We start from the raw sequence: 21,877 nt of genomic DNA on the forward strand, positions 1-21,877 counted from the left end.
GTAAATTTGCTGTCCCCTCAAAATGACTCAACACACAGCCATTAATGTCTAAACCGTTGGAAACAAAAGTGAGTACACCCCTAAGTGGAAATGTCCAAATTGGGTCCAAAGTGTCAATATTTTGTATGGCCACCATTATTTTCCAGCACTGCCTTAACCCTCGTGGGCATGGAGTTCACCAGAGCTTTACAGGTTGCCACTGGAGTCCTCTTACACTCCTCCATGACGACATCACAGAGCTGGTGGATGTTAGAGACCTTGCGCTCCCCCACCTTCGTTTGAGGATTCCCCTCAGATGCTCAATAGGGTTTAGGTCTGGAGACATGTTTGGCCAGTCCATCACCTTTACCCTCAGCTTCTTTAGCAAGGCAGTGGTTGTCTCGGAGGTGTGTTTGATGTTGTTATCATGTTGGAATACTGCTTTGCGACCCAGTCTCCGAAGGGAGGGGATCATGCTCTGCTTCAGTGTGTCACAGTACACGTTGGCATTCATGGTTCCCTCAACGAACTGTAGCTCCCCAGTGCCGGCAGCACTCATGCAGGCCCAGACCATGACACTCTCACCACCATGCTTGACTGTAGTGTGCGGCGTATGGTCTGAGCACTGACAGGCTGACCCCCCCACCACTTCAACCTCTGCAGTAATGCTGTCCGCACTCATACATCTATTTCCCAAAGACAACCTCTGGATATGACGCTGAGCATGTGCACTCAACTTCTTTGATCGACAATGGCGAGGCATGTTCTGAGTGGAAACTGTGAAACTGCTGTATGATCTTGCCCACCGTGCTGCAGCTCAGTTTCAGGGTCTTGGCAATCTTCTTATAGCCTAGGCCATCTTTATGTAGAGCAACAATTCCTTTTTTTAGATCCTCAGAGAGTTCTTTGCCATGAGGTGCCATGTTGAACTTCCAATGACCAGTATGAGACCGTGTGAGAGCGATAACACCAAATTTAACACACCTGCTCCCCATTCACACCTGAGACCTTATAACACTAATGAGTCACATGACACCGGGGAGGAAAAATGGCTATTTGGGCCCAATTTGGATATTTCCACAAAGGGGTGTACTCACTTTTGTTGCCAATGGTTTAGACATTAATGGCTGTGTGTTGAGTTATTTTGAGGGGACAGCAAATTTACACTGTTATACAGGCTGTACACTCACTACTTTACATTTGAACAAAGTGTAATTTCTTCCGTGTTGTCACATGAAAAGATATAATACAATATTTACAAAAATGTGAGGGGTGTACTCACTTTTGTGAGATACTGTATCTTAGCCTCTGCATACTGTCTCCTTATCTCAGTTCTTTTGACAGACTTGCATTTTAGCCAATCAGTGCTGACTCATAAATAATTCCAGAGGAGTGAGCACAATGTTATCTATATAACACACATGAACTAGCTTGTGCAATGCCGCCCGCTGCAGAATCACTGCCAATAAGCCGCTAGCAGGAGGTGTCAATCAACCCTTTCGGGCGGATTGCAGACCCCAGCCTCAGAGGCTTTGGACTAGTTATGGAGCAGCGGTCCCAATGTGTCTTGTATATATAACTCATAAAATCTCTCTCTCTCTCTCTCTCTCTCTCTCTCTCTCTCTCTCTCTCTCTCTCTCTCTCTCTCTCTCTCATAGATATAAATAATTGCACAGTGTACAAACACTCACTGGATTTCTCAATATTTTGTTTAACATCCATTGAGTGCTTTACACTGTGCAATTATATACTGGCTAATTGTATTTAGTGCAGGGATCAAAAAAACTATTTAAAATTTAGCAGCCATTAAGAATAATTAGGAGCCGGACATACTGTTAGGTGCCAGACAGTGGCATTTGTATATTGATATATGGAGAATAACCCAGAAAATTAGGAGCCAGGGGTAAAATTCATATGGCCAGTGGCTCCCTGGCTGCTGGGCTTGTTGAGCCCTGAATTAGTGATTGTACATCTTGGACATGATGCAAAGTTGTTTAAAATTGTATGATCTATTTGAATCAGAAAATCAGAAAAAAATAATAGTTTAGTTTTATGTCCCTTTAAGTCTGGAGCTTGCACTTTCACTAAGTTCTAATGGGATTTGGAACGCCTACAAGTTTCAGAATTAGATTACAGGAAAAGGAGACAAAATAACTAATGAAAGTATATTGCAAAGTTGTTGTTTTTTGTTTGTTTTTTAATACACTGAGCAGTTTTTATTAAAACCTCAAGGTTTTCTTATTCCTGTAAGTATTTTTTTTTCTGAAATAGTGCAGTAAAATGTAATGCTTATATTCCAATTCTTTACAGGTTAAGTGAACCAACTACACGCCCACACTCTTGGCATTCAACCAAATTTCAGAATAATCAGCCAGATCCCAGCATGATGCAAATATCTCAGGGAACAATCGGATCTCCATGGCACCAGGCCTATCACTCAAGGTGAGATATACTCCTTACATAATATATTAGCATTGTATCCTGGTTCTCAACCTGTTTTAGCAGCAGCAATCTGATCAGATGTTTGTTTTTAGATCATTTGTACGGGCTATTAGCTGGCATAAATAAAGTTGCTGGTCACATGCAACTGGTCTAATGTCTGTTTATGCATATAGCTACGATCTGCGTCTGTAGCTGAACTCTGTAACATGTAGCTGACATTAAAGGGATTTGCTGGGGATCTGCATCTGATCTGAACTCTGTAAGACATGTAGCTGACATTAAAGGGAGTTGCTGGGGATCTGCATCTGATCTGAGCTCTGTAAAATGTAGCTGACATTAAAGGGAGTTGCTGGTTATCTGCATCTGATCTGAGCTCTGTAAGATGTAGCTGACATTAAAGGGAGTTGCTGGGGATCTGCATCTGATCTGAGCTCTCTGTAAGATGAAGCTGACATTAAATGGAGTTGCTGGTGATCTGCATCTGATTTGAGCTCTGTAAGATGTAGTTGACATTAAAGGGAGTTGCTATGGATCTGCATCTTATCTGAGCTCTGTAAGATGTAGCTGACATGAAAGGGAGTTGCTGGGGATCTGCATCTGATCTGAGCTCTGTAACACATGTAGCTGACATTAAAGGGAGTTGCTGGATATCTGCCTCTGATCTGTGCTCTGTAAGACATGTAGCTGACATTAAAGGGAGTTGCTGTTGATCTGCGTCTGATCTGAGCTCTGTAAGACATGTAGGTGGCATTAAAGGAAATTGCTGATCTGAGCTCTGTAAGACGTAGCTGACATTAAAGGGAGCTCCTGGTGATCTGTGTCTGATCTGAGTTCTGTAAGACATGTAGCTGACATAAAAGGGAGTTCCTGGTGATTTGTGTCTGATCTGAGCTCTGTAAGATGTAGCTGACATTAAAGAGAGTTGCTGGTGATTAGGTGGCATAAATAGAGTTGCTGGTCACATGCAACTGGTCTAATGTCTGTTTATTCATATAGCTATGATCTGCATCTGATCTGAGCTCTATAAGACATGTAGCTGACATTAAAAGGATTTGCTGGGGATCTGCATCTGATCTGAACTCTGTAAGACATGTAGCTGACATTAAAGGGAGTTGCTGGGGATCTGCATCTGATCTGAGCTCTGTAAGATGTAGCTGACATTAAAGGGAGTTGCTGGTGATCTGCATCTGATCAGAAATAGCTGACAGCTATTTTATATGCAAAAAAATTCCAAAGGAGCTATTTTCTTCTTAAACGAGAAGAGTACACAGCTGCATTCATTACTTTTGGGAAATAAGAACCTGGCCACCAGGAGGAGGCAAAGGCACCCCAGCCAAAGGCTTAAATACCTCCCCCACTTTCCTCAACCCCCAGTCATTCCTTGCCTTTCGTCACAGGAGGTTGGCAGAGAAGTGTCAGAAGTTCGAGATAGTCTCTTATGGAGGGTAATACTCTTCGGAATAGGACTGGAGTTTTAAGTAATCCTGTCAACCTCTCAGTGAGAGCATGGATGAAAGTTAGAGTCTGGAGATGCAGGGAGTGTCGTCTCTGCAAAACAATCCCGACTCATGTTAACAGCTCCTTGGCAATCAGACGAGTTTCCTGCCTGCATTTATTCTCTCAAGTCCATGTCAGATTCCGGTAAGTTTGTTTCATTTTATTTCAATATGGGAATGTAATGTTAATGAAAGAAGTCAGGGTCCCAGTGAGAGTCCTTTTATCTTATGGAATCAAGGGTTAATATCTCCTGCGGGGGGGTTATTGAACAGGGGGGGGGGGGCTTTAATCATGTTTGTTATGTGATTCTGTCTTCTAATTGTGTAGTGATACTTGGGCTTAGAGCTATAAGAAAGATAACGGCCTATCATCAGATTGTGCGGTCCTTTTGGACCAACGTGACTTTTTTGGCTAAGCTTACACGGTGCACCACGTGACTGGGTGTGGTCACATTGTATTTCTATTTTCGTACTTTGACCGAATGACGACGGAACGAGTCTGTTCATTGGTAGGCTGGTTCACAGGAGGTGGTGAGTGCCCCAGCTATTGGGGGTGTAAGGTGACATTTAGCTTTTGTCCATATTTGAATTCTCCAAATTTATATTACAATCTCCATGTTATGTAGGATTCTGATTTTTTAGAGACGGACATCTCCAACTCGGAGTATACGTCTTGTGAGGAGTATGAAATGGCCCGGGTTATCCATGCCCATCAGTTATGTTACGATTGCCGTACTAGAGTACTCTCTTCCCCTGATTCAGGGAGCGTAGAGTGCATTGAGCCATCTGCCCCTGAGGATTCCATGTCCAGTGAGGCGCATGCCCCAGAACATTCTTTTGCTATGTAAGCAGGTGTCCCTAGAGCCGTTACTACTTCTCCAGAAGGCGGCTTGTTTCCTCCAGAGGTTACGGAACGGTTCTGCATGGCCATATCTATGGTGCTGGCGCATTTATATTTCCCAAGAGAAGTATTTCTTAGATATTGTCCGTGTTCTGTTAACCAGGGTCCGTCGAGCGTGAGATCGCCTGAGTCAGTTTGACCTTCTGGGGAAGCGATGGCCTCTGAGGCTTGAGGGGTCCCTCCCTTATGGGCCGGGTCAACCATCGATCCGGTGAGGGAACATTTTGCCTTCCATTATAGACTGGCACTCCTTTGTGTCCTACTGAGGCATGTTTTGGCGGTGCTGGAGGATTCCAGTCCTACTGGGCCAAGGGATCCTTAGTCTTCTGTGCCGAAGTGCAAACTAAGTTAGACGTTGGGGGATGAAGACATTCTCCTTCACATTGCTTTCTTCTTTTATTGTATCTGTTCCAGTTCTGAGCTTAGGAGATTGGGGTCTCTAATTGGCTGGTTCCGTTGGCGTGCCCTTTCTCCTTGGGCGTTCACCCTCGGGTGCTGCCTTTATTTTATTTTGATCTGGTTAGGATGTGTTTAATTTGTTTTACGAAGCTCATGCTTGTTATATTTCCGGTATGGAAAGTTTCTTTCTCTGGAACTGATACTTGCAATTTTGTGGTCGCGTGAGCACTTCTTTGGAAGTTGCACAGTACTATATAATACATAGTTATGTTTATTGTTTATGTTATCGATCCCTTCGGGATTTCCCTTTGACCAGGGACAGTTTCCGAACATTCTCGTGCCAGATGGGTCCTGGTCGGGCGATAGATGCTGTTCTTTTATGGTTCATGTCATCCACGTGGTGCCGGTATACTGGTTACCCTGTCGGGTGCTGAGTTGTTCACTTTGATAAGTGTTTGTGTTCTCTGGTTGCCTCCTTTTTCTGGGTAGCATGGCTGCTTATTAAGCTCAAGATACATGAATACATCCCCATGTGGTACTCTTTAGGGGGTTCCAGGATCGGAACCTGCTGAGGCTCATCGTGAGAGGCCTGGGGACCGAATTTCTCCATTCCCATCGGGTTTAGAGGTTGGATGACCTCTAGACGTCGGGGGTTCAAGTTGGATAGCGCTTCATTTTCCATTTTGATAGCTCTGGACGTCTAAATTTTGTGGCTAATGTCAGGCACCTGTCGTAGGTTGCCAGGGCTACTTAACCCCTTCTTGGGGGTCGGGTCATCGGGGTTTGGAAGTTTGTTTTTTCCCCTTTACTTCCTCCTTTAATACGTTGTGCTGTTCTATAGGAGCACAGGGGTCGGGTTTTTTTCCCTTTTTGTTCCCCGGTTTCTCTCTTGGTAGACTTGTATGCCAGGAGTTGTGCAGCTCCCAGGTAGTTTCCTGTGTGGTACAGGATTTATGGGAGACTGATTCTGCGAGGATCTTTGAAGATATTGTCCTCTTTTCCTCCCTCGGACTGGGTACCTTCGGGTACTGGTTGCCCTCTTACTTGACCTGTTAGGATGTCTCCTTAGATTCTTTGGTCTGTATCTCTTTTGAGAAGTCCATGATCCATGGCCATTGGGATACGAGAGTGCTCTGCTGGGTGCTCTCCTCCATCTGAGATGAGATCACTGGATAGTCTTCAGGGGGTTAATACTTCAACCAATTTTGGGTCCTGGAGGTCTGTCTTATGGTCATGTCCTTGTCTGTGATCTCGGATCCGATTCTGGATCGTTCCTAGGGAACCAGCTGCAGCTCTTTACACCTTGAATGTGTGTTCTATGCTGTTTAAGGTTTATGCCTGGGTGCAACCTCCACTTGTTTCTCTAGGGACGAGCTGGTATCTGTCTGAGGGCTAGTTTTGCTGTCTCTCAGTTGTTGTCAGGGGACAACTATTCCACCTTGATGTGGGTTCGTGGTTGTTGTTTTCACCTGAGCTGTCAGGTTCCTTAGATATGGTTTTACCATTTCTTCTTCTCTCCGCCAAGTCTATGGCTGGGGAAGCGGTTCCTTTGCGTTTGACCCTTCGGGGAGGTCTTTGAGGTGGTACGGTTTCTTTGAGGCCTCACAGGTCCTTCTCTTCTTGTTCCAAGGTTTTCTCCCTCCTTGCATGGGGCTGGATTTTGGTTCTGGGATGCTGTACTTCAGTGTCCTATCTCCCTTGTTGGTGAGTAGTCCTTCCTAGGAAGGGAGCTGCGTAGGTGTTCTGGGTCCTGAGCTCTGTCTGCTCTGACAAGCTATTTTAGATGCCAGCCAGAGTTGTTCTCCCGTGCGTTCATTGCATTCAGGCCCCCCTTTTTGTCCTTGAGAGGTGGTCCGGAGATTTTATATTCTTCATTTGGACATTACCAATTCTTTGAACTGGGTCTGTTACCTCGGAGGGGGGGGGGCGTGATCTGGCTGCTCTGTTGAGTCTTGCAGTGCGCTCCAGTTGCTGCAGGTCTAAGTGGCCTATGGGTTATCTCCCAGTCTAATAGCTGAGGGTTTGAAGTTTGAATCCTACTGTGGCAGCTCTCTGACCTTGTTCCTTCGGTGGGGGTCACGGTCCTCCACTATTTGCATAGGCTGCTGGTGTAGGACGCTCTTCTAGGCTCTGGTTTCTAGACTAGAGTTATCGTCGTTATTCGGCATTCACTGTGGGATGGTCTCCCACGTTGGCTTAGGGTTAGCTTTGCTGGCTTGAGGCTGAGTTTGCGAGTTCTTATTCAGAGGGGGCAACGTATTTTCATGTGCTAGCCTTTTTCTCTGATAGGATAATCATCCTTTTCTGCTGAATCCGAATTGCTTCGGGTTATAGAGGTTCCCTACCTACGTTGTCTAGTTTAGCTACTCTGTTGCTAGACTAGGGTACAGGAGAAGCTTGTGACTTCTTTGTAGCTTCATGAGTCGTAGGGTGTTATGGCAGAGATCTGAGGATAGACCTTTGGGGTTCTCGGGATTGCACCTTTTTTTTAATTTTTTTTATTTTAATCTTTATTGAGAGATACTTTGCACGGGTAACAGGTATATGTAAACATTTCAAAATACAGAGGAGTCTGTAACAAACAGATATTTAGACAAAACAAGCTTCAGATAGCCAGATTACCAGCTTCCCCTTTCCACAACATTTGCAAGTACCTATGAGTGTAAAGAGCACATTGAATACCAATACACAATATCTATGTAACAAAAAATGTGCCTATATAACAATAATAGAGAAAATACACAATCTCTCATTTTTCTACCTCCTGGACCTATAAAGACCTCTCTTGGGCTTTAAAATCTAAATTATGAAACATAGGAGGTTTGTTTAAAAGGTGATAGGGTCACTCATGAACCCTTGACTTATAATTTACAGCATCAACATAGATCAATAGTGGAAATGATACATATATAGGAGAAACATTTTATCACATTATGGCCTAGATTTGGAGTTTAGCGGTAGCCGTGAAAACCAGCGTTAGAGGCTCCTAACGCTGGTTTTAGGCTACCTCCGGTATTTGGAGTCACTCAAAAAAGGGTCTAACGCTCACTTTTCAGCCGCGACTTTTCCATACCGCAGATCCCCTTACGTAAATTGCGTATCCTATCTTTTCAATGGGATTTTTCTAACTCCGGTATTTAGAGTCGTGAGCGTTAGAAATCTAACGACAAAACTCCAGCCGCAGAAAAAAGTCAGTAGTTAAGAGCTTTCTGGGCTAACGCCGGTTTATAAAGCTCTTAACTACTGTGCTCTAAAGTACACTAACACCCATAAATTACCTATGTACCCCTAAACCGAGGCCCCCCACATCGCTGCAACTCGATAAAATTTTTTTAACCCCTAATCTGCCGACCACCACCTACGTTATCCTTATGTACCCCTAATCTGCTGCCCCTAACACCGCCGACCCCTATATTATATTTATTAACCCCTAATCTGCCCCCACAACGTCGCCGCCAGCTACCTACACTTATTAACCCCTAATCTGCCGTCCGCACGCCGCCGCCAGCTACATTATCCCTATGTACCCCTAATCTGCTGCCCTAACATCGCCGACCCCTATATTATATTTATTAACCCCTAACCTGCCCCCCACAACGTCGCCGCCACCTACCTACAATAATTAACCCCTAATCTGCCGACCGCAAAGAGCCGCCAGCTACATTATAGCTATGTACCCCTAATCTGCTGCCCCTAACACCGCCGACCCCTATATTATATTTATTAACCCCTAACCTGCCCTCCCTAACATCGCCGACACCTAACTTCAATTATTAACCCCTAATCTGCCAACCGAATCTCGCCGCTATTCTAATAAATGTATTAACCCCTAAAGCTAAGTCTAACCCTAACACTAACACCCCCCTAAATTAAATATAATTTTAATCTAACGAAATTAATTCACTCTTATTAAATAAATTATTCCTATTTAAAGCTAAATACTTACCTGTAAAATAAATCCTAATATAGCTACAACATAAATTATAATTATATTATAGCTATTTTAGGATTAATATTTATTTTACAGGTAACTTTGTATTTATTTTAACCAGGTACAATAGCTATTAAATAGTTAAGAACTATTTAATAGCTAAAATAGTTAAAATAATTACAAATTTACCTGTAAAATAAATCCTAACCTAAGTTACAATTAAACCTAACACTACACTATCAATAAATTAATTAAATAAAATACCTACAATTACCTACAATTAAACCTAACACTACACTATCAATAAATAAATTAAATACAATACCTACAAATAACTACAATGAAATAAACTAACTAAAGTACAAAAAATAAAAAAGAACTAAGTTACAAAAAATAAAAAAATATTTACAAACATAAGAAAAATATTACAACAATTTTAAACTAATTACACCTACTCTAAGTCCCCTAATAAAATAACAAAGCCCCCCAAAATAAAAAAAATGCCCTACCCTATTCTAAATTACTAAAGTTCAAAGCTCTTTTACCTTACCAGCCCTGAACAGGGCCCTTTGCGGGGCATGCCCCAAGATGTTCAGCTCTTTTGCCTGTAAAAAAAAACATACAATACCCCCCCCCAACATTACAACCCACCATCCACATACCCCTAATCTAACCCAAACCCCCCTTAAATAAACCTAACACTAAGCCCCTGAAGATCATCCTACCTTGTCTTCACCATACCAGGTTCACCGATCCGTCCTGGCTCCAAAATCTTCATCCAAACCAAGCGGTTGCTGGCGATCCATCTTCCGGCGGCTGAAGAGGTCCAGAAGAGGCTCCAAAGTCTTCATCCTATCCGGGAAGAAGAGTAGATCCGGACCGGCAACCATCATCTTCCAAGCGGCATCTTCTATCTTCATCCGATGAGGACCGGCTCCATCCTGAAGACCTCCACCGCGGACCCATCTTCATCCGGCGACGTCCAACTGAAGAATGACGGTTCCTTTAAGGGACGTCATCCAAGATGGCGTCCCTCGAATTCCGATTGGCTGATAGGATTCTATCAGCCAATCGGAATTAAGGTAGGAATATTCTGATTGGCTAATGGAATCAGCCAATCAGAATCAAGATCAATCCGATTGGCTGATCCAATCAGCCAATCAGATTGAGCTTGCATTCTATTGGCTGATCGGAACAGCCAATAGAATGCGAGCTCAATCTGATGGGCTGATTGGATCAGCCAATCAGATTGAACTTGATTCTGATTGGCTGATTCCATCAGCCAATCAGAATATTCCTACCTTAATTCCGATTGGCTGATAGAATCCTATCAGCCAATCGGAATTCGAGGGACGCCATCTTGGATGACGTCCCTTAAAGGAACCGTCATTCTTCAGTTGGACGTCGCCGGATGAAGATGGGTCCGCGGTGGAGGTCTTCAGGATGGAGCCGGTCCTCATCGGATGAAGATAGAAGATGCCGCTTGGAAGATGATGGTTGCCGGTCCGGATCTACTCTTCTTCCCGGATAGGATGAAGACTTTGGAGCCTCTTCTGGACCTCTTCAGCCGCCGGAAGATAGATCGCCAGCCCCCGCTTGGGTTGGATGAAGATTTTGGAGCCAGGACGGATCGGTGAACCTGGTATGGTGAAGACAAGGTAGGATGATCTTCAGGGGCTTAGTGTTAGGTTTATTTAAGGGGGGTTTGGGTTAGATTAGGGGTATGTGGGTGGTGGGTTGTAATGTTGGGGGGGGGGTATTGTATGTTTTTTTTTACAGGCAAAAGAGCTGAACTTCTTGGGGCATGCCCCGCAAAGGGCCCTGTTCAGGGCTGGTAAGGTAAAAGAGCTTTGAACTTTAGTAATTTAGAATAGGGTAGGGCATTTTTTATTTTGGGGGGCTTTGTTTTTTATTAGGGGGCTTAGAGTAGGTGTAATTAGTTTAAAATTGTTGTAAGATTTTCCTTATGTTTGTAAATATTTTTTTATTTTTTGTAACTTAGTTCTTTTTTATTTTTTGTACTTTAGTTAGTTTATTTAATTGTAGTTATTTGTAGATATTGTATTTAATTAATGTATTGATAGTGTAGTGTTAGGTTTAATTGTAGGTAATTGTAGATATTTTATTTAATTAATTTAATGATAGTGTAGTGTTAGGTTTAATTGTAACTTAGGTTAGGATTTATTTTACAGGTAATTTTGTTATTATTTTAACTAGGTAACTATTACATAGTTATTAACTATTTAATAGCTATTGTACCTGGTTAAAATAATTACAAAGTTGCCTGTAAAATAAATATTAATCCTAAAATAGCTATAATATAATTATAATTTATAGTGTAGCTATATTAGGATTTATTTTACAGGTAAGTATTTAGCTTTAAATAGGAATAATTTATTTAATAAGAGATAATTTCGTTAGATGTAAATTATATTTAACTTAGGGGGGTGTTAGGGTTAGACTTAGCTTTAGGGGTTAATACATTTATTAGAATAGCGGTGAGCTCCAGTCGGCAGATTAGGGGTTAATAATTGAAGTTAGGTGTTGGCGATGTTAGGGAGGGCAGATTAGGGGTTAATACTATTTATTATAGGGTTAGTGAGGCGGATTAGGGGTTAATAACTTTATTATAGTAGCGCTCAGGTCCGGTCGGCAGATTAGGGGTTAATAAGTGTAGGCAGGTGGAGGCGACGTTGTGGGGGGCAGATTAGGGGTTAATAAATATAATATAGGGGTCGGCGATGTTAGGGCAGCAGATTAGGGGTACATAGGGATAATGTAAGTAGCGGCGGTTTACAGAGCGGCAGATTAGGGGTTAATAATAATATGCAGGGGTCAGAGATAGTGGGGACGGCAGATTAGGGGTTAATAAGTGTAAGGTTAGGGGTGTTTAGACTCGGGGTACATGTTAGAGTGTTAGGTGCAGATGTAGGAAGTGTTTCCGCATAGCAAACAATGGGGCTGCGTTAGGAGCTGAACGCGGCTTTTTTGCAGGTGTTAGTTTTTTTTTCAGCTCAAACAGCCCCATTGTTTCCTATGGGGGAATCGTGCACGAGCACGTTTTTGAGGCTGGCCGCGCCTGTAAGCAACTCTGGTATCGAGAGTTGAAGCTGCGTTAAATATGCTCTACGCTCCTTTTTTGGAGCCTAACACAGCCTTTATGTGGACTCTCAATACCAGAGTTATTTTTATGGTGCGGCCAGAAAAAAGCCGGCGTTAGCTACGCGGGTCCTTACCGACAAAACTCTAAATCTAGCCGTATGTCTAACCTGTTTGTGAAAAATTAAGGTGATTTTTAAGACATTTAATAGCTCAATTAATACAATTATTGTATATATGATACTTAATATATTATTATAGCAGCATAACAGTACTGTATGTGAGAGACTAGCAAAGTCATTAAACAAACTTATTGTTTCCTTTTCCAAAGCCTATGTACTATTACTCAGATGGTGATTAATAATATACATATAATACAGCTCTGATATGTGATCTAGATTAGCAGTTCAGTGAACCTAACGGAACTCAAAGAACATGCTTGTAAAATAGAATAGTTAATGGCAAATTTTTACAAGAACCTGAACTATAGTCACTCTAGTGTACTTTTAGTTGTTCCTAATCTACTGTACAAAAGTTAACACAGCTAACACAGAATTAGACAGAAAATAGAATGACAGTAATAAACCTCCTTTGCAAAGGTTATGGGGAGCTATCACCAGACTAAATAGGTGAAATGTCGTAGTTCTAAGGGAAATTTTTAAATTCTGAGAAGGGATGAACTATGCAGATTTTACTTTAAAACCAAGACTGACATTGTAGCGTTAAATAATGAAGTCCCCCACACATCAGGCGTAATTGCCCTCATTAGGGTACGGTAGCTATAAAGATAAAGTCAAATCCAAGGAGTGGATTCCCATTTAGGAGTGTAAGTGTGACAGTTAGTGGCAAGGTATAGTTTGTTTCCCAATTATACATACTGATGGGGTCTTTGCATTTTTGGAAACATATCCTATATCAGCCCTGTAGCAATATCAGCCAATGCCCATTTTCCAATGACTCTGTCTGCACATGTGGCTCCAGGCTAAACAGCTCTCATTAGCTGTAATCCAGATGATAGGTCTCATAGTTGCAAGCCACACGGGCCTTACCCAAGTACTGAACTGCATAAATAGTGTCAACTTATGTGCGGAAAGACTAGGTCCCAATGTCCATCCGCCTCCCGGAGCCTTGGCCCCAGTAGGTGAGTGACGGAGCTGAGTTTGCTTCGGTATGTAGTCATTAGCTGGGCTGCATGTTCTGCTTGTGTCCGTTTCACCTGTCAGAATCCAGTTACCAATTTGCGCCATGCGGTCAGCGCCATCTCAGCCCTATCGACCATTTCCTTACTTATAGAGGTGGCGTTCTTATATATCTCGATCCGCTCAGACAGATGCAAGTCTCCCGATCCTTGTATTGGCGTGCCGTTTGAGAGGGTAGGAAGCCGTCTCTGGGGCCCTAGGGAGTTGCAGCCTCCCTCTGTCACCGGAGCAGGGACTATCTGTAGGCAATCATTGGCGTTGTCAACCACAGGTATAGTAAATGCAGTTTGTATCTGTGTTATCAATTCAGCTTGAAAAGTATCAAAGAGGCTACTGAGCTTAGCCACAAGGCAAACAGCCGACTCCATGGTTATACAGTTGATCGCTCGTGTATGCCTCAGGATTTTATGGGCCACAGTGAAGTATCTGGGTGATGTTATAGTCAGTGCTTGTCTCACTCTTTAATATAGCCACTACCTACATATATTTATGTTTGTTTCATATGCTGCGTTTCAATGAATCGAGACAGCTCATACGGCTGTTACTCCTGACATATCAGGACTCTGGGAGGATAAATGAGGAGCCAGGTCTATTATTAGGCCTCTGCTGCGGTCCTCATCTATTCCGGTCTGCTTAGCTGGAATTCAAAGTCAAACACATACAGATCCTTTCTTTGAATATTAATCTGCAGATCAACTGTAATTTAGGACTTGGATTATATGCCTGAGAAGCAATAGGCAGCGGATCCATCAGCTTCCGAATTCAGCTAAAGTTAAAAGCAGCCATCTTGGTCGGTGTTCGGACCCGTCCCCCGGGATTGCACCTTTTGATGTAGTGTTGATCTATGGTCCTGTTCCTCTTAGGGAGTTCTCCTCTGGGTAGTTGTGTTTAGCAACCTCGGGTTCGCTTTAGTCGTTTTGAGGTTTCTTCCTTAGTCAGTGGTCCTTTAGATTCTTGGGTCCTCCATTCTTTTCCCCCTTGGGGGTAGGTCAAGGTTCTTCCTTCAGGTCGGGGGTTAGTCTTGGGTGCTCGGAAGCCCTGCGGGACTTGGCTCCTTGGTTTTTTTTTGTGCTCAATGCATCTAGGGATCTGAGTGGTCTCTAGCTAGGTCTTGTAGGTTATTTAACTGATGGGAGGTTACTGGTTCCTTTCAGGTTTCTAACCCCTTGTTTTAAGTGTTACAGTTGTAGGTGTTGGGTTTTTTCAGGCTGTGGTGCCCTTCTAAGGGACCGCCTTCTGTTCCCGCCCTTTTGTTTGCATTCAATGTCCTCTGGCTTGGGTATTGTTTTCCCAAAAGTAATGAATGCAGCTGTGGACTCTTCCCGTTTAAGAAGAAAAACTTAAATTATGCTTACCTGATAATTTTCTTTTCTTCTGAAGGGAAGAGTCCACAGCTCTCCGCCCGTGTGTTATCTGTGTGGCGGCGGTATTGATTTTTGTTCTTCTGGCACCTTTCTCGCCCTGATATTTCTCCTACTGTTCCTTGTTCCCTTGGCAGAATGACTACAGGATGAGGGAAGTGGGAGGAGTATTTAAGCCTTTGGCTGGGGTGTCTTTGCCTCCTCCTGGTGGCCAGGTTCTTATTTCCCAAAAGTAATGAATGCAGCTGTGGACTCTTCCCGTCAGAAGAAAAGAAAATTATTAGGTAAGCAGAATTTAAGTTTTCCTATAAATTTTACTGTAACTGGTATAACAAGTCATTGGGAAACACATTAAGGAACAAAAATAATTGTTGTTGTGCTCCAGTAGCAGTGATGACCCTACAATTTTAGTATGTACCAGTTTAAAATAATTTGCCTGATTTTAAATCAGTAGAAATAGAAAAGTAAAGCAAATAGGACACTGTTAATGGTAGTGTGAACTGGAACATAATTGTAAAATGTGTAACAATTGACCTGTGTAGATAACTTTGTAAAGTACATGGTCATGGCAAATTATTTTATTTAAACATATGACTAATTGATGTGAAAATAATTAATTCTAAGTTTAGTAGATCTTTTCTGGGCTAACAGTATTAATATATAATTATAGATAGCTTTAAAGGGACATTAAACTTTGACGAAAGAAACGATTTGATGTACAAATTCTATCTACTGGTTTATATCACCATTTTTCTTTTTGTTATAATGTGTATGTCTGTGGTTCTTTTTTTTGAAACACACACGAAAGGTCCACCCGAGGATGATATTACGAATATTTTGACACAATTTTGTGAAATTGAACTAAAAAAGTCTATTTGTTGTTATAGAAATGGTTTCAGCTTCACTCAGTAAACACGATTTTCACTGTTCTATAGATACAATGTATAAAGGTATTTATGTATTAGGAATTGAGATATACACCACAATTTTAATTAAGGTTAGGATATATACTTTGATTTATTTTTGTGAAACTGTTTTTGAAGGATTTAACTCTGACGATAGAAATGATTTGATGTACAAATTACCATGTTTCTTTTTGTTATAAATGTGTATGTTTGTGGTTTTTTTTTTTTTTTTTTTTTTTTTTCTCCTCTTCTCCTCCTCTCTCTCCCACCCATCCACATATCCTTGGGCAATTTGTTATATACAGTGTTGCGCCTTCCAATTTGGGTTTTATTCCATCTTTCTACTTAGCGATAAGATATCCTGCAAACTTAGCTTCAAAAATAAACATAGTTAGAAGATAAAGGTTATCTCATGGAATGTGGGAGGAATTCACTCCCCCATTAAAAGGAAAGCGGTGATAAACTTTCTAAGTAAGAAGGCACTGGACATCATTTGTCTACAGGAGACCCATCTCTCCGATGTCGAACATAACAAACTTAAGATACGTGGGTTTTCGCAAACATTTTTCGCTTCATATAGGAAAGCAGCCAGAGGGGTGATGATCTTGATCCATAAAAACCTTGGACAAGAAATCATTAAAGTAGTGAGAGATAGAGAGGCCAGGTATATAATGGTCAGAATGAAGATTCAAAATCAATTCTTCTTAATAGTTAACTTGTATGGCCCTAATAGTCCCGATGTGGCATTCTGGACCCGGTTAATTAAGAATATCTTGAAGTTTGCAAAAGATAACATAATTATAACAGGGGATTTTAATATTACCCCTAACTCGAGCATTGATAGAACTAGAATGGGCCTATGCAGGAAAAAAGGGAATTATACAAGATCCCATCATAAATATGAAGAAAAAATCTTTAGTTTATTGACCCAATCAACTAATCTTATAGACATTTGGAGAACTATGAACCCTAATTCTCGGGAGTTTACATGCCATTCTAAATCCCATAATACCATGTCTAGACTAGATCTATACCTAGTATCAGAAACCTTGGCTCCTAGAATCTCTAAATGTGAAATTCTGGACTTCACTCTTTCCGACCATGCCCCTGTAATATTACAAATTCAAGTTAAGAAATCCTATACATCTAACTCTTTTTTTTTCCCAGTCTATTTAGCCAACTCAGATAAATTTAAGTCCTTTTTGGAAAAGGCCTGGGAAGATTACTGCTCTTTTAATGCTCACAGTAGAAATAATACACTTATTTTCTGGGAAACGGCTAAAGTATATCTAAAAGCAGAGATAATATCATATATGGCGAGATTAAAAAAGAAGCAAGTTTCTAGATACCATGATCTATCTAATAAACTTAAAGAGGCTTACGCTAGTTATATGCAGAACCCAACTATAGTAAACAGAGAAATTTACTTCTCTAATAAAAAAAATAGGGATCATTTTTTATTACAACAAGCCCAAGAATCAATACAAATCAAAGCAGCCAAATTTAAAAGATATGGCAATAAAGCAGGCAAATTCTTAGCATCCATCTTTAAAACACAAACTCAGAGAAAGCCTATTGTGGCTATTAGAAAAGATAAGAGTATCACCTCAGATCAGGAACAAATGGCTCTCTTATTCCGCAATTTTTTCACAGACCTTTATGCTTCACAACAACCACAAGCAGAAGACATTGATCGATTTTTAGATTCTATTAAGATACCATTGATATCAGGAACAGACTTGGAAGCTCTAGATAAGCCTATAAGTGACCAGGAGATAGTAAGGGTCATTAAATCATTAGCTAGAGGAAAATCTCCTGGCCCAGACAACCTGCCCTTGGAGTTTTATATGGTACTATTAGAAAAAATTACTCCAGTCCTTAAGGACCTATACAAAGGGTACTTTGAAGAAAACATCAGGGTATCGGAAGATTTTAAGAGAGCAAACATTGTACTAATCCCTAAACCTAATAAGGATCCCCTAGATCTTACAGCCTACAGACCGATATCCCTGCTGAATCTTGATTATAAGATTATGATGAAGATTTTGGCAGAAAGATTGAAGCTAATTGCACCTAAAATTATACACGAGGATCAGGTGGGATTTGTGAGTGGAAGATCATCTGAGAAAAGTATTAGAAAGATACTCCATGCTATCTCTCAGTACAGTGACAAAAAAAAACAAGAAAAAAAAAACAAACAAAAAAAAAAAAAAACTGCTGTTTACAACTACAGTAGCAAGGTTACTACTCACTAAGCAAATGTATTTCCTTCTGTATCTGCAGCTCTCTTTAAAGCCGTTCTCTTATTTTAACTTATTACAGAATTCAGTTGGTAAACCTCTGAATATTACACTGGCCGCCACCATCTTGTAGCTTGCGTATTGCTGCATCATGTGACAGAAGTAGTGCACTTTCACAGATCTGCCTTTTCAGAGCTGTACCTGTCTCTTTAGTTTAGATCACATAATAAAGAGCAGAAAAGTTAAATTTTTGCTATTTTTTTGCACAGTTTAAAACGGGGTGGATTTGATTTAAATCAGCGGTCTCCAACCAGTGGTCCCAGTGGTCCACGAGAAAATGTTGGTGGTCTTCGACACCATCAAGCAGGAATTAGTCTCCTTTGATGGTGTCACCCCCGTCGCGCTGCAACTCCCTACAGTGCCTGGCTGGAAATCAGTGAAAACCGACAGAGGAGGAGTTAAATTACAATCTCCCTACGCACGTTGCGTAGTACTGCGCAACTTGCGTAGCTAGATTGTATTTTCTCTAGTTAAGTGTATCCATTCCACGGATCATCCATTACTTGTGGGATATTCTCCTTCCCAACAGGAAGTTGCAAGAGGATCACCCACAGCAGAGCTGCTATATAGCTCCTCCCCTCACTGCCATATCCAGTCATTCTCTTGCAACTCTCAACAAAGATGGAGGTAGTAAGAGGAGAGTGGTGTATTATAGTTAGTTACTTTCTTCAATCAAAAGTTTGTTATTTTTAAATGGTACCGGAGCGTACTATTTTATCTCAGGCAGTATTTAGAAGAAGAATCTGCCTGCGGTTTCTATGATCTTAGCAGAAGTAACTAAGATCCACTGCCGTTCTCACATATTCTGAGGAGTGAGGTAACTTCAGAGGGGGAATGGCGTGCAGGTTTTCCTGCAATAAGGTATGTGCAGTTAACATTTTTCTAGGGATGGAATTTGCTAGAAAATGCTGCTGATACCGGATTAATGTAGGTTAAGCCTAAATGCAGTGATTTAATAGCGACTGGTATCAGGCTTATTAACAGAGATACATACTCTTATAAAAGTGTAATATAAAACGTTTGCTGGCATGTTAATCGTTTTTATATACAGGGAGTGCAGAATTATTAGGCAAGTTGTATTTTTGAGGATTAATTTTATTATTGAATAACAACCATGTTCTCAATGAACCCAAAAAACTAATTAATATCAAAGCTGAATAGTTTTGGAAGTAGTTTTTAGTTTGTTTTTAGTTATAGCTATTTTAGGGGGATATCTGTGTGTGCAGGTGACTATTACTGTGCATAATTATTAGGCAACTTAACAAAAAACAAATATATACCCATTTCAATTATTTATTTTTACCAGTGAAACCAATATAACATCTCAACATTCACAAATATACATTTCTGACATTCAAAAACAAAACAAAAACAAATCAGTGACCAATATAGCCACCTTTCTTTGCAAGGACACTCAAAAGCCTGCCATCAATGGATTCTGTCAGTGTTTTGATCTGTTCACCATCAACATTGCGTGCAGCAGCAACCACAGCCTCCCAGACACTGTTCAGAGAGGTGTACTGTTTTCCCTCCTTGTAAATCTCACATTTGATGATGGACCACAGGTTCTCAATGGGGTTCAGATCAGGTGAACAAGGAGGCCATGTCATTAGATTTTCTTCTTTTATACCCTTTCTTGCCAGCCACGCTGTGGAGTACTTGGACGCGTGTGATGGAGCATTGTCCTGCATGAAAATCATGTTTTTCTTGAAGGATGCAGACTTCTTCCTGTACCACTGCTTGAAGAAGGTGTCTTCCAGAAACTGGCAGTAGGACTGGGAGTTGAGCTTGACTCCATCCTCAACCCGAAAAGGCCCCACAAGCTCATCTTTGATGATACCAGCCCAAACCAGTACTCCACCTCCACCTTGCTGGCGTCTGAGTCGGACTGGAGCTCTCTGCCCTTTACCAATCCAGCCACGGGCCCATCCATCTGGCCCATCAAGACTCACTCTCATTTCATCAGTCCATAAAACCTTAGAAAAATCAGTCTTGAGATATTTCTTGGCCCAGTCTTGACGTTTCAGCTTGTGTGTCTTGTTCAGTGGTGGTCGTCTTTCAGCCTTTCTTACCTTGGCCATGTCTCTGAGTATTGCACACCTTGTGCTTTTGGGCACTCCAGTGATGTTGCAGCTCTGAAATATGGCCAAACTGGTGGCATCTTGGCAGCTGCACGCTTGACTTTTCTCAGTTCATGGGCAGTTATTTTGCGCCTTGGTTTTTCCACACGCTTCTTGCGACCCTGTTGACTATTTTGAATGAAACGCTTGATTGTTCGATGATCACGCTTCAGAAGCTTTGCAATTTTAAGAGTGCTGCATCCCTCTGCAAGATATCTCACTATTTTTGACTTTTCTGAGCCTGTCAAGTCCTTCTTTTGACCCATTTTGCCAAAGGAAAGGAAGTTGCCTAATAATTATGCACACCTGATATAGGGTGTTGATGTCATTAGACCACACCCCTTCTCATTACAGAGATGCACATCACCTAATATGCTTAATTGGTAGTAGGCTTTCGAGCCTATACAGCTTGGAGTAAGACAACATGCATAAAGAGGATGATGTGGTCAAAATACTCATTTGCCTAATAATTCTGCACTCCCTGTATGTTTGGTGATAAAACTTATTAGGGCCTAGTTTTTTTCCACATGGCTGGCTTGATTTTTGCCTAGAAACTGTTTCCTGAGGCTTTCTACTGTTGTAATATGAGTGGGAGGGGCCTATTTTAGCGCTTTTTTTGCGCAGCAAAAATTACAGACAGAGACATTCAGCTTCCCTCTGCATGATACAGGACATCTCTGAAGGGCTCAAAAGGCTTCAAAAGTCGTGTTTGAGGAAGGTAACAGTAGAGCTGTGGCAGTTGTTGTGACTGGTTTTAAAAACGTTTTTGTCATTTATTATTCCGTTTTTTGTATTAAGGGGTTAATCATCCATTTGCAAGTGGGTGCAATGCTCTGCTAACTTGTTACATACACTGTAAAAATTTCTTAAAGCAGTAACATTTTTTATATTGCTTGTTAACTTGGTTTAAAGTGTTTTCCAAGCTTGCTAGTCTCATTGCTAGTCTGTACAAACATGTCTGACACAGAGGAAACTACTTGTTCATTATGTTCAAAAGCCATGGTGGAGCCCCATAGGAGAATGTGTACTAAATGTATTGATTTCACCTTAAACAGTAAAGATCAGTCTTTATCTATAAAAGAATTGTCACCAGAGGGTTCTGTCGAGGGGGAAGTTATGCCGACTAACTCTCCCCACGTGTCGGACCCTTCGCCTCCCGCTCAAGGGACACACGCTAATATGGCGCCAAGTACATCAGGGACGCCCATAGCGATTACTTTGCAGGACATGGCTGCAATAATGAATAATACCCTGTCAGAGGTATTAGCCAGATTGCCTGAATTAAGAGGCAAGCGCGATAGCTCTGGGGTTAGACGAGATACAGAGCGTGTAGATGCTGTAAGAGCCATGTCTGATACTGCGTCACAATATGCAGAACCTGAGGACGGAGAGCTTCAGTCTGTGGGTGACATTTCTGACTCAGGGAGACCTGATTCAGAGATTTCTAATTTTAAATTTAAGCTTGAGAACCTCCGTGTATTGCTTGGGGAGGTATTAGCTGCTCTGAATGACTGTGACACAATTGCAGTTCCAGAGAAATTGTGTAGACTGGATAAATACTATGCAGTGCCGGTGAGTACTGATGTTTTTCCAATACCTATTTTCCAATGGATAAAAAATTAGAGGGTTACCTTAAGAAAATGTCTATTCAACAAGGTTTTATTTTACAGCCCCTTGCATGCATTGCGCCTGTCACTGCTTCGGCGCCGTTCTGGTTTGAGGCCCTGGAAGAGGCCATCCATACA

General features: G+C 41.5%; 1 protein-coding gene across 4 annotated transcripts in view; it reads left to right on the forward strand.

Moving 5' to 3' along the window:
- Positions 1-21,877, forward strand: part of LOC128649879 (protein Shroom3) — a 556,958-nt gene that overhangs the window by 416,534 nt on the left and 118,547 nt on the right. For all 4 annotated transcript variants that reach the window (XM_053703406.1, XM_053703408.1, XM_053703407.1 and 1 more), the window contains one exon: positions 2,290-2,421. In XM_053703406.1, coding sequence (XP_053559381.1) covers positions 2,290-2,421 — 132 coding nt within the window. The remainder of the gene's footprint in view (positions 1-2,289; positions 2,422-21,877) is intronic.

Source organism: Bombina bombina, chromosome 2 (genome assembly GCF_027579735.1).
Source record: "Bombina bombina isolate aBomBom1 chromosome 2, aBomBom1.pri, whole genome shotgun sequence".
Classification (NCBI taxonomy): domain Eukaryota; kingdom Metazoa; phylum Chordata; class Amphibia; order Anura; family Bombinatoridae; genus Bombina; species Bombina bombina.